General features: G+C 34.5%; 1 protein-coding gene across 3 annotated transcripts in view; it reads right to left on the bottom strand.

Annotated features, from left to right (window-relative positions):
• The window catches only part of Cep57 (centrosomal protein 57), a 40139-nt gene extending 27676 nt beyond the window's left edge, over positions 1 to 12463 (bottom strand). The window contains exons 1-2 of one of the 3 annotated variants that reach the window (XM_040285123.2): positions 12177 to 12463; positions 5310 to 5466 (exon numbers count right to left, since the gene is read on the bottom strand). In XM_040285123.2, coding sequence (XP_040141057.2) covers positions 5310 to 5466; positions 12177 to 12221 — 202 coding nt within the window. In that variant the 5' untranslated portion in view covers positions 12222 to 12463. The remainder of the gene's footprint in view (positions 1 to 5309; positions 5467 to 12176) is intronic. The other 2 variants (XM_021735087.3, XM_005338019.4) reach the window with 2 other exon arrangements.
• Positions 12464 to 12476: the final 13 nt, after the last annotated feature.

Genomic DNA, 12476 nt, shown 5'->3' with positions numbered 1-12476 from the left:
TTGTGCCCAGCCAGACTGCGGCATTTGGTGGCCCGTATGGGGAGCCCCGGGACACTCGGGGGTAAGTTGACGAGAAAACCTACCTGTCCATAGACAAATTGTTCGTCACCCCCCCCCCCACCGTTATTTTGCGGCAGCCAGACTGTGGCACTTAGGTAACAGGCATTCGAAGTTCAAAAAGGATGAATGAATTCCAGTGTCACAATTTATAGAAAAGTTAGCAGTAGACCTAACCTTTTGTTTCACTAAACCTCTGAGAATTTGTCTACCTGAATGTTTTCTATATTACTAATTGATAAAGGTGTTTATATGCCTATGGCATACATATCCTACTAAATTCTACTATATCTGTCTACCTAGATTATTTATGCAAATAATGTGATTTACAGTGAATCCCTATTTCACTTTGGGAAGGCTGGAATTTGGTAATTGTGAATGGTTGCTCAAGTACAAAATACGTTTATAACTAATCTCCTATAAAAGCTCTAGTCTAAGGGACTGGGGTTGTGGCTCATTGGTAGAGTGCTTGCCTAGCATGCATGAGGTATTGGGTTCAATCCTCAGCAACACATAAAAATAAAATAAAAATAAAGGTTATTGTGTCTACCTACAAATAAAACAAATATTTAAAAAAAAAAAAAAAAGCTCTAGTCTAAGTCATATAGGAATTGCCTTTCCTTGGCAACACTTTGCATGTTGTGCAACCCTTTGGTAGACACGTGAATTCTGTGGTATGTCTTTTAACAATCCCCCCTCCCCTAGTAGTCTGATAAACTTTTATGAATTTCAATACTTGATGCAAAACTCTTTATAAGATACCATGAAGATGAAAAAATAATGTTAATTAAATTAACTAAATGATTAAAACAAATGATAGGATGTTACACATTAGAATAGCAGTTAAAGGCTGACAATCTAAAAAAAAAAAAAACAACAAAAATTGTATGATATTCAAAGAACACCATAGGTTAAAAAAGAAAAAAAAATATACAACTGAAGCCCACAAAGGAGCAAAACCCCACTAATTTTCAGTTATAATTTCTTAAAAATAAGCACAAGGGGGCTGGGGTTGTACCTCAGTGGTAGAGCTCTTGCCTTGCACGTGTGAGGCCCTCAGTTCAATCCTCAGCACCACATAAAAATACACAAATAAAAATAAAGATACTGTGTCCATCAACATCTAAAAAAGAAAATTTAAAAAAATAAAAAATAAATAAAAATAAGCACAAGGGCCTTGGGTTGTAGCCCAGTGGTATAGCATTTACCTAGCATGTGTAAAACACTGGGTTCAATTCTCAGCACCACATATAAGTAAATAAAATAAAGGTCCATTGACAACTAAAAAAATATTTAATAAAAAAAGCACAAAATAAAATAACTATGCAATTGAGCTCTTAATTCTGTAGGAACACAAGACCTGAGAATTACAAATTAATACTTCCACTACAATATTATATCTAGTTCTGATCTTCACATCTGTGAAAACAAAAAATTCAGAATACAGCAAATTATTAAATTAAAAAAAGAATGAAGGATTAAGAAAAATTAGAGGGGAGGTAGATTTTTTTTCACAGAGCAGTCAGTAAAATTTTCAGCCCAGTAATGTTAACAATAAAGCTAAAATCTGTTTTTGCATCACTAGTGATTTTTAAGGAATATGAAAGGGGGTGGGTAAATGGAGAGGATGGGAAAAAAAGACAAATAACATGCAAAACTGTAAATAAGTTTGTTTTACATCTTTAGAGAATAGCATGGTGAACTATTTTAAAAATGTCTCGGGATATTATCCTATTGTTATATTGTATCATACAGGTGGCCTTCAACATCCATTGGTAATACAATGGTTATCCAATCCAATGATTATGAAAACCTTCCCATCCCCCACCAGATACCAAAATCTATAGATGCTCAAGTCCTTTAGACGGAATGGTGCAGAATTCACATATAATCACCACATATCCTTCCACATACTTCAATCATCCCTAATAGAAGAATTGAAATGCTATGCAAACAGTTGTTATGATGTGTTATGGAATAATGACAAAGAAAAAAGTTTACATGCTTGCTACAGATGTAACTTTTTTCTCAAATATTGCTGACCAGTTGGTTCAATCAATGGATTCAGAACCCAGAGATATAGAAGACTTTTACAGTGTTTTCTTCCATCAATCCAACAATACCTGCTTTTCAAACAAAAGGACAGACACCAAAATCATCATCCCCTTTATATCCACAAAAATTAAAGGCTTTAAGTTATGAACAAAGGATTAAGATATTTCAAAAACAACACTGAGGAGGGCAGAGAGGTATGTGCTGAAGAAGCTAAAGAAAGACTTCTTGATGTAAATAATATATAATTGCTTTAAAGAACAAGTATAATTCCAGACAAAGAAAATATCAGTATGAGGCTGGGGATATAGCTCAGCTGGTAGAGTGCTTGCCTCGCATACACAGGTCCCAAGTTCAATCCCCAGCACCACAAAAAACAAACAACAAAAAACTTTTTCATTGCTGGTCGGACTGCAAATTGCTGCAACCAATATGGAAAGCAGTGTTGGAGATTCCTTAGAATACTTGGAATGGAACCACCATTTGACCCAGCTATCCCACTCCTTGGTCTATACCCAAAGGACTTAAAAATAGCCTACTATAGTGACATAGCCACATCAATGTTCATAGCAACACAATTCACAATAGTCAAACTATGGAACCAACCTACATGCCCTTCAATAGATAAATGGATAAAGAAACTAGTATATAGACACAAGGGACTATTACTCAACAATAAAAGAGAATAAAATTATGGCACCTGCAGGTAAATGGATGGAATTAGAGAATATCATGCTAAACGAAGTAAGCCAATCCCCCAAAACTAAGGGCCAAATAATTTCTGATAAGTGGATAATAATCCATACTGGGGGCAGGGGCATAGAAGGAAAGATGGTGGAATGAGAAGGACATCATTACCTTAGGTACACATAGTATTGCATGAATGGTGTGACCTTACTGTGAGTACAAGCAGAAAAGTCAAAAATTGTGCTCCATTTGTAATATAATGAATCAAAGAGCATTCTGCTGTCATGTCACTGATTAGAACAAAAGTTTTTAAAAAAATAAAGAATACAAGTAACAATATTGGTGAGGATGTGGGGAAAATATACATGCATACATTGCTATTACAGTGACATAGCCACATCAATGGTCATAGCATCTCAATTCTCAATAGCTAAGCTATGGATCCAGCTTAAGTGCCCTTCAACAGATGATCAGATAAAGAAAATATTGTATATATACACAAGAGAATATTACTCAGCCATAAAGAAAAATGAAATTATGGTATTTGCGGGTAAATGGATGGAAGTGGAGACTTTCATGTTAAGTGAAAGGAGCCACTCCCAAAAAAACCAAAGGCCAAATGTTCTCTCTGATATGCAGATGCTAACTCACAACAGGCAGTGGTGGAGATCAAGAAGGGGAGACTTACTGAATTGGACTGGGGAGTCAGGGTTGGAGAGGGAATGGGAAAGACAGTAGTATGAATTGAACATAACTTTCCTATGTTCATATATGAATACATGACCAGTATAACTCACACCATATATAGCCACAAAAATGGGAAGTTATATTCCATGTTTGTATGATATGCCAAAACACATACTACTGTCACGTTTTACTAAAAAGAACAAATTAAAAAAGAGAAATTAAAAAATAAAAATAATATAAAAAAATTTTCAGTATGAGAGAAAACAAGGGAAAGGCTTGCAAACTTCAAGTTCATATGATAGGCAGAATGGAAACCTAATCTCTGGCTACTCTGGTGAATTATGATACATAGCAAAATGGACTTTCAGAGATGTTAATAAGGTTATAGCTCTTAAGATACTGAGACTATTCCCGAACCTAACTAATTACATGAGTAGAAAGTTTCCTCTAGTTATGGTTACAGAAATGCAGCCACAGCAGAAGTCAAAGAGATTTAAAGCATATGAGACCTGATTCATTGTTGCCATAGGAGACCAAGAGGAAAGCATGAGTAGTAATAAGAAGTCTAGAGAGGTGAAGACTGGTCCTGACAGCAGAAAAATGAAAATGTAGTCCAGCATCAACAAGGAATTGAATTTGGCCAAGAATATGAATGTGTGGAAGCAGATCGTCCCTAGCATCTCCAGAGGGAATATGCCCAGTCAATACTTAGATTTGAACCATATCAGACTGTCAGCAGAGAAGAACCCACCCAGATTTCTGACCTATAGAAAACTACAACACGAATAATTTGTGTTCTTTAAAGTGGCTTAGTTTGTGGCATTGTGTTTATATATTTATTGTGCCTGGCTTTAACCTAGAGGCCCTCTAACATCAAGCCATATCCCCAGTCCATAAAAAAATATATATACACATATTTATAAAATTATATAATATATAAATACATATTTATATTTTATGACTATATTATTTATTTATTTTTTATATAATGCTGAGGATCAAACCCAGTGCCTCACCCGTGCTAGGCAAGCATTCTTGTCAGATTGCTGAGGCTGGCCTTGAACTTGCTATCCTCCTCCTCAGTCTCCTAAATTGCCAGATTACAGCTGTTCGTGGTATTTGTTAAGGCAGGCAAGAAAACCAACAGAGGTACATGTATGTCACAATTTCTTCCACAATTATGTAATTACAATGTGCCAATTAAAAATTAATTTTAAAAAAGAAAATTAACATAGATGTCAAGCTCTAAAAATACATTTCAAGTAGCAAGAACAAAGAATGTTTAAGAAAGGAGGTGGGGATGAATTCACTAAGGCAGACAGGGTTTAAGTTGTAGGAAATCTAAAACTTCATTATTATTATGTGAGCCATGGAGAGGTGCTGAAACTTTGTTTAAAGTGAGAAACATAATAAATGATAGTGATGTTAAGTGGGGATCAGAAGGAGACGAAAGGCATAGATATTTGTTAGTTTTCTATGAACATACTAGATAACAGATAAGAATGTGGATGAAATCAGAATAAAAAAAAATGCTTTTGAGTTACTGCATTTTACTGAAGTAAAAACACAGTCTAGGATCCTGATTCATGATGAAGATGATAGACTAGTGAGGTACGATTCAAAGTACTTTACCTTAAGTGATGTGGTAGATGATTATGTTCACCAATCAAAATAAAGAGCACCCAAAAAAGCATATTTTTAGTAGGCTAAAAACAGGCATAAAGGGGAAAACATATTTCTCAACTTTTGAAATAACGGAGAACAAAAACAACAATTTTAAAGCAGCAGGTAAACAAAAGCAGCATCTTTTTATCAGGGTTTGTTACCTCTACTATTGCTTTCTGGATAGGCAAGGGTAGGCTTATTTGGAGAGCGTCGTAGATCACTATTAAGGAAAGGCTTATCAGATGGATATGATACATAAGGAGATGAAGAATGGCGAACCACACCCCTATTAGACCTTGATGGTTCAGCTGAGATGTTCTGAAAAATAAAAGTACAGAAATTACTTTTCAAAATTTGAAACCATATTCATGACTTAAAAATTGAACTGTCTATATATTCTTCTGATAAGAGACAATGGGAAAAAAAGAGCCTAATAACTATACACAGTATAATTCAACCATCATTTATTTTAAGGAAATACAACTTTAAAAGTGTTTCATATTTGTCTAAATGTAGCCAAATGCCAAACACTATAAAGAATACTCTCACAATCTAAATACAAACACTGTATAGAAAAAAAATGGTACTCCACAAATATTGTACCTTAAGTATATACCATGAAACATACATTCAGAAAAGTAAATATACAGAATGGAAAGATTGCTACAAATTACTATATTCTCAAATGCAACAAAATACTTCTTAAATACTTTAGTGTCCAAAACTTAAAAAAAAAGAGAGATATTGCCCTTGCCTCAAAGGACTTATTTTAGTTAGAAAACAGGGAAATAATCAGAAAACATAAAGACTTATCAACATTCATATATAAAACTTTATTTCCAAACAAACATCATCTGTCATGAATGGAATTCTAACAAATTTAGGATTATGTTCCATGATATGAAAATTAGATCAGAAAATTATATGATATTATATTAGAAGATAATAATGGACTTTCTTTGATACAGTGGAGAAAATAATCAAAAAGTTGAAGTCTATGGTAGAAGTTGTGACTATGACTGTTCTAAATTCTCAAACATCCATTTTTCTTTTTTCAACTGCCACAGCAAAGTCTTACCTTTTGAGAACTGCACTTTATATAGTACTAAATAATCTGTGTTCAGAAAAGCACAAAGGAACAATAAATATTAATAATAACAATTAACTACTTTGTGGAATAGACAAACGCTATCAAAATACATATATTTAAATGTTACTAAAACCAAAGATTCTACTTTCATGTTAGAAATCACATAAATTCTCAGTTGATTTACAAAAGGAAATATAAAACATACACTACTGCTGTGAAAACAAGAAGGTAAATAATATGATCAAGGTAAAGATATTCTAGAAATGAAAAACTAGATTGCATTATATTATCTTTCAATGTAATCTACCTCATTCAAGTAAAAATCCACATGATCAACAAGAATGAGAGCATTGAATAACATTCATTATCCAGCAAAGAATAATTATTTTATGGCAATATAAAACTTCATCAAAAACCATGGCAAACATACTTCATTTTGCAAAATTTGAAACAAAGCCCTCTGCACAACTTCTAGTTGATGTTCTTAATACTAAATTGCATCTCTTAAATTTAAGCATATTAGGATAGCAAAAAGAACAGATACTACAATTGAAAAGAAAGAATCCAAACTTCACAGATTATGATTCTCTAAATAAAAAACACCAACGAATACTAAATTATTAGAATTAATTTGAGCCTGGAAAGGTTACTAGGTAAAATTCATGTACAAGAATCAGTATTTCTATACATTAGTTGGAAAATGCAACTTAAGAAAGCATAGGTCATACAATAAAAAAGTTAATTAGAATTAATGTTTGGAAAAAAGATTCAGTATACTAAAAAATATCAGATTAAAACAGAAATTCAATGAAATTGCAATTAAAATTCCAAGAACAATTTCAACTATTTCTATTGAAGAAAATCAAAGACCAAGAATACTAACATTTCTCTTAAGAACAAAGAAGATAACCACCCCTCACTCCCAACTATATATATAGAAAGGAGAATCACTAAGACAGTGAGTATCTAGAAAGAAAAAACAAAACAACAACAAAAAAGGACAAAGCACCCTAACAAACTAATAAAAACATGGAAATTAATGTACTCACAGAGCTAAAATTGTGGACCTTTGGGGAAAGGTTAACTTTTTAACAAGTAGTTTCAGGACAATTGTTTCATCTTAAATAAAACATTAAATTAAATAAATTTCAAGTAAATTAGAATTTAAAAGCTCCAACTTTAAAATGTATAGTGAGTAATTTAGAATAATACCGTTAAGATCTTAGAATGAACGAAGAATTTTTCAAATCACTAATTGTAGAAAGGAATGAGTGACAAATTTTACCACTTTAGTATTAAGTATTAATCAAAAAATATCAAAGACAAGCAAAGATGTCTTTAGACTAGTCCTATAAGAGTGAGGATTAACATTCAGAACACAAATGAGTATACATTAAAAAAAAAACAGCCCGGTAAAAAATAGGCAAAAGACATGGATGGGCATTTCATAAAAGAAAAACACACAAAAGACTAGCAAAGGTATGAGTCAAAAAGGTGCATTCTCATCAATGACTAGGGAAGCATAAATTAGAAAGAGAATAGGATAACATTTTATAACTTACCCCTTAGAAAAAAATTTACAAGTGGAATAATACTACCCATTAAAGGGGACACAGAATAAAGAGGACTGTTGGTTGGCATATACATAGAAAAAACAATTTAGCATGAGTAAGCCAAAGTTGTACCTATTCTATGATAAATCAATTTCATTCACAAGTACACCTACTGAACTATTTTCATTCTCTCATTTTTGAAAATGACAAAGCATAAACCAAACACATATTTTATAAGCCTGTATTGAGGTCTAACCCACATGCCAATCTGCCCCTCGCAAACTTTTTGTTTCGCATTTGGTATATTTTGGATGACATATATGAAGCAAACCTAGCATTACACAAACACGTACTTGAATAACAAAGAATCTTGTAGACTCCCTGAGAACCCTTTAGAGACCCGCCTAAAGTTCCCTAGATCACTTCCAAAACTGCTGTTTAGAGAAATTTTTGCCATGTTGAGCATTAAGAATTTCAAGATTGTTATAATATCTAACAAACAAAAAACCCAAAGACCCCCAAAGCCTATCAAGATACTACATAGTAGTATGAATGAGATGAACTCTTACCCTTAACTTCATGCATCACTTTGCCCATTTGAAAATGTAAATATGTCAACCCCACAAGGTTATTGTGAGAATTATATGATTTCATATATGAAAAATGCTTAAAATAATGCCTATCAGTATCATCTAAGTATTAAATATTATGGTCTTAGAAAGTACAGTAGTGTGGGATGGAAGAACGGAAAGATTAAAAAAAAAGCAGGGAAGCATTCACTTTATTATCCCCCAAAATAAAATATATCTTAAAATATATTTCATATTATAAAATCTATGATATATTCAAAAAATTCATGGAAATTAATACGAAGCTACTGTGTTGCTTGGCTAAAGGACGGGACTAAAAAGCTTAAGACAAATTAGGAGATTAATTTATTAAGTCAAAAGTGACAAAAGGATGTTACACGTGGATTAAGAAAATATTAACAGATGGCCTGAACAGACACTTCTCAGAAGAGAATATATAATCAATCAACAAATATATGAAAAAAATGTTCATCATCTCCAGCAATTCGAGAAATGCAAATCAAAACTACTCTAAGATTTCATCTCACTCCAGTCAGAATGGGAGCTACTACGCAGACAAACAACACTAAGTGTTGGTGAGGATGTGGGGAAAAAGATACACTTATACATTGCTGGTGGGACTGCAAATTGGTGCAGCCAATATGGAAAGCAGCATGGAGATTCCTTGGAAAACTTGGAATGAAACCACCATTTGACCCAGCTTTCCCTCTCCTCAGTCTATACCCAGCATACTATAGGGACACAGCCACATCAACATTTATAACAACAAAATTCACAATAGCCAAACTGTGGAACCAACCTAGATGTCCTTCACAAGATGAATAAGAAAAATGTGGCATATATACATAATGGAATAGTACTCAGTAATAAAAGATCATAAAATCATGGCATTTGCAGGTAAATGGATGGAGCTGGAGATGATAATGCTAAAAACAAATGCTGAATGTTTTCTCTGATATAAGGAGACTGATTCATAGTGGGATAGGGAGGGGGAAATAGACAAACTCTAGATAGAGCAGAGGGGTGGAAGGGAAAGGAAGGGACAAGGGGTTAGCAATGATGGTGCAATGTGATGGACAACATTATCCAAAGTACATGTATGAAAACATGAATTGGTGTGAACATACTTTATGTATAATATGAATTGTAATGCATTCTGTTGTCATTTATTAAAAATCAATAAAAATAAATGAATAAATTTTAAAAAATTAACGGAACATAAAGTCATTTTGCTGTTTCAACACTATGTTATCTATCTTTACTTAGTATTAATTTCATTAAGCCCAATTATGTTGTATTCCTGTTGTCTCTTAACAGTGAGTTGATAACAAACAATAAATGTTATCTGCTGTTGCTAATCTTGCTGTTGCTGCAATGAAAAAAAAATACTCCAAAAAGACTGACTACTGCTCTCATGTTGTCCGTGTTTGAGATTTATATGGTAGCTTCTTTCTAAAGATTATTATTTGTGTAAAACATCTCCATTTATTGTAATTAGTTTGGTATTGGGTTTTCAATGTAAAACATACAAATTGTTAATATTCACAACCCTGACATCTTAATGAGTAGGCTTCTGGTTTCATGTTGTAGTTTTAAAGTTTTCTAATATCGTATTACTTATTATCGGCTGTTTGCTAATTTGCTTTTCAAATTCTGTTGTAAATGACAGCTTTATTTCTAATGGGACATTTACTAAGTAGCGCCATTTCTTGTGCACTGAGAAACCAAGTGAGTTTGTTTTTGTTTTGAGAAATAGTAACTTCTAAATTAGACATCTTAATGCAGCAAGTCAAGATAATTAAACTTGTTGCACTCTGACTTGTAAAAATATTAGCACAGTCTTGATACTTAGAATCCAATTAAAGCTGAGCTTAATGCAATAAAAATATCTATGCTTTCCTAACTGAAACTCTGGAAGGATTTCTGTTCAAAGCTACTGTAAGGACCAAGGGTTTACTACATCTCAGTGGCACTGCTCAACCAAGTGGCTGAATTATACATAGAATGGCTCAGAAGTCTTTCTGGTTTGGTCTCCAATCATTAAGTTTTGAGAGCAATGGAAAAAAGTATTCCTCTCCCAAGTTTAATCAATCACATCCTCTGTATAATTCAATCATCTGACATGTTTCTAACAGTTTCTCTTTATCTTACCTTTTTCTGATCGAATCCTTGAAGAACTCCCATTGTTTCACTCATTACTTTTCCTTAATCTCCCAGAAGGCTCTGGAAACTTGTTACCCTATTCTAAGGATACCTGTGATACTTCTGGTCTCATTATCAAAAATTCTAATCATAGTCATAAAAAAACTGAAACTAAGGGAAAATATGACTTCCCCAGGTGACTATGCATTCCTCTAAATTCTCTTTTAGTGTCTATGAAATTATTGATATTCTTCTGACTTCTTTACTCTTTTTTCATTTTCATCTACTTTTCTAGTTCATCTCATCCAACTCTATTTTCATATTACCTCTGTTTATTCCAGATTATCTCAAGTTTCCTCAAAAAGTATCTATTTGTCTTGGCACATATCTCAAAATTCTTTTTTTAAAATTAGTTCTTTTTAGTTGTACAAGACAGTTGAATCTATTTTATATAACTATTATAACATAATACAAGCATGGTATATATCTTATTCTAATTTAGGACCCCACTTTTGTAGATGTACACGATGGTGGGATTGATTCACCGTGATGTATTCATATATATATACACATACACATACACACAGGAAAATTATGTCAGATTTATTCACTGTGAATAACTTTTTGACAATTGCCTCCAAATGGTAAATCTGGAGATTATCATGCTGAGTGAAATAAGCCAGTCGCTAAAGATCAAAATTCTTTCGGTGCTTTCTCCTGCTATTTTTGTGACAATTACAACTCCTTCAGTAGGTAGCTAGTTCCACTTTCCCTTTAGGAAATCTTCTCTAACCTACCCAAGAACTGCTAATCACCTCCCCTCTTAAATTATTCTAGTGATGGTATCTCTTATAAAACTGTACTCTGTAATAATTATCTATGCATAACTTCTCTTCAATGCTTCTCTCCTTCAGAGTAAGATTTCTATCCTATTCATCTGAGAAATTTTAAAGTTTAACAGTCTGCAAGGCACTGAATATTTATAAATTGGCTCCAACTTCATCACATTTACTTGTGTCTTCCCAGTGTGCATTTTCCAGAACACTGAGTTCAACACTTCTATTTGCCAAATACCAGTGACTAAACTGGCTGGTAACTCTTGTGGTGAAAACAATGTTTACTATCTCTGTGGACTCTCCCAAACAGCACTTCCACATTGCAGTCCTAGCAACATTACAGAAAGCGCCACGCAACAAAGTTCATGAGATAGGAGGCGGAGGCACTGCAAAGAAAACTGCATAAGCAACGACTAAAACGCACACTCAAGAGACTGCGCACCGCTCAGTGACTACCTGGCCTAGGCGAGTTTTCAAGAGGAGCCGTTACACTCACGTGACTAATGGAGCTGTTTTCGCAGGCCAGGATCTGCCAAAGCCCAGTCTCAGCAATATTAGGCAATCTGGCCTGCTAGGCCACAAAGCGAATGAGGGATGAGAATAGAAACGCACCAGCCTGTTTCAATGGAAGCTAGAGGGTGTAGCTAGGACTTAGGAATAATAGAAAGCTGCGCAGCGTGGAGCCATCTAGGTACCCCCCGACACGCTGTCTTCCAGGATGGGGTCAGAAGAGGAACCGAAAACGGCCTCAAACGTGGAAGTGTAAAAAGGCGCTGGAACCAACCTAAAGCCTATTCGAATGCCGATCACTTCTTACCGAGAACTGAGAATCAGAAACTGCAGAGACCGATGCCGTCGCCATTTTTCTGTCTGCCCAGCGCGGGCCTCCGCAGCTCCGGAGCGGTCTAGATTCTCTACTACTTCAAGACTCGAGAGCCGCCCCCCAGGGGCGACCCTAAGCCGAACCCCTGATGGGAGGGGTGGGGGTGGTGGCGCCGGGTCTAAATACCCCTGCTACACACCCCCAGTGGGACGCCCGCGCTCACAGCGCACGAGGAGAGGGCAACAACACGTCCTAACAGACGTCTTCTATAGCCAATCAAAAAAGCGGACGTCT

Source organism: Ictidomys tridecemlineatus, chromosome 4, assembly GCF_052094955.1.
Source record: "Ictidomys tridecemlineatus isolate mIctTri1 chromosome 4, mIctTri1.hap1, whole genome shotgun sequence".
In the NCBI taxonomy this organism is placed as follows: domain Eukaryota; kingdom Metazoa; phylum Chordata; class Mammalia; order Rodentia; family Sciuridae; genus Ictidomys; species Ictidomys tridecemlineatus.
This window is presented reverse-complemented; position numbering and strand designations above follow the sequence as displayed.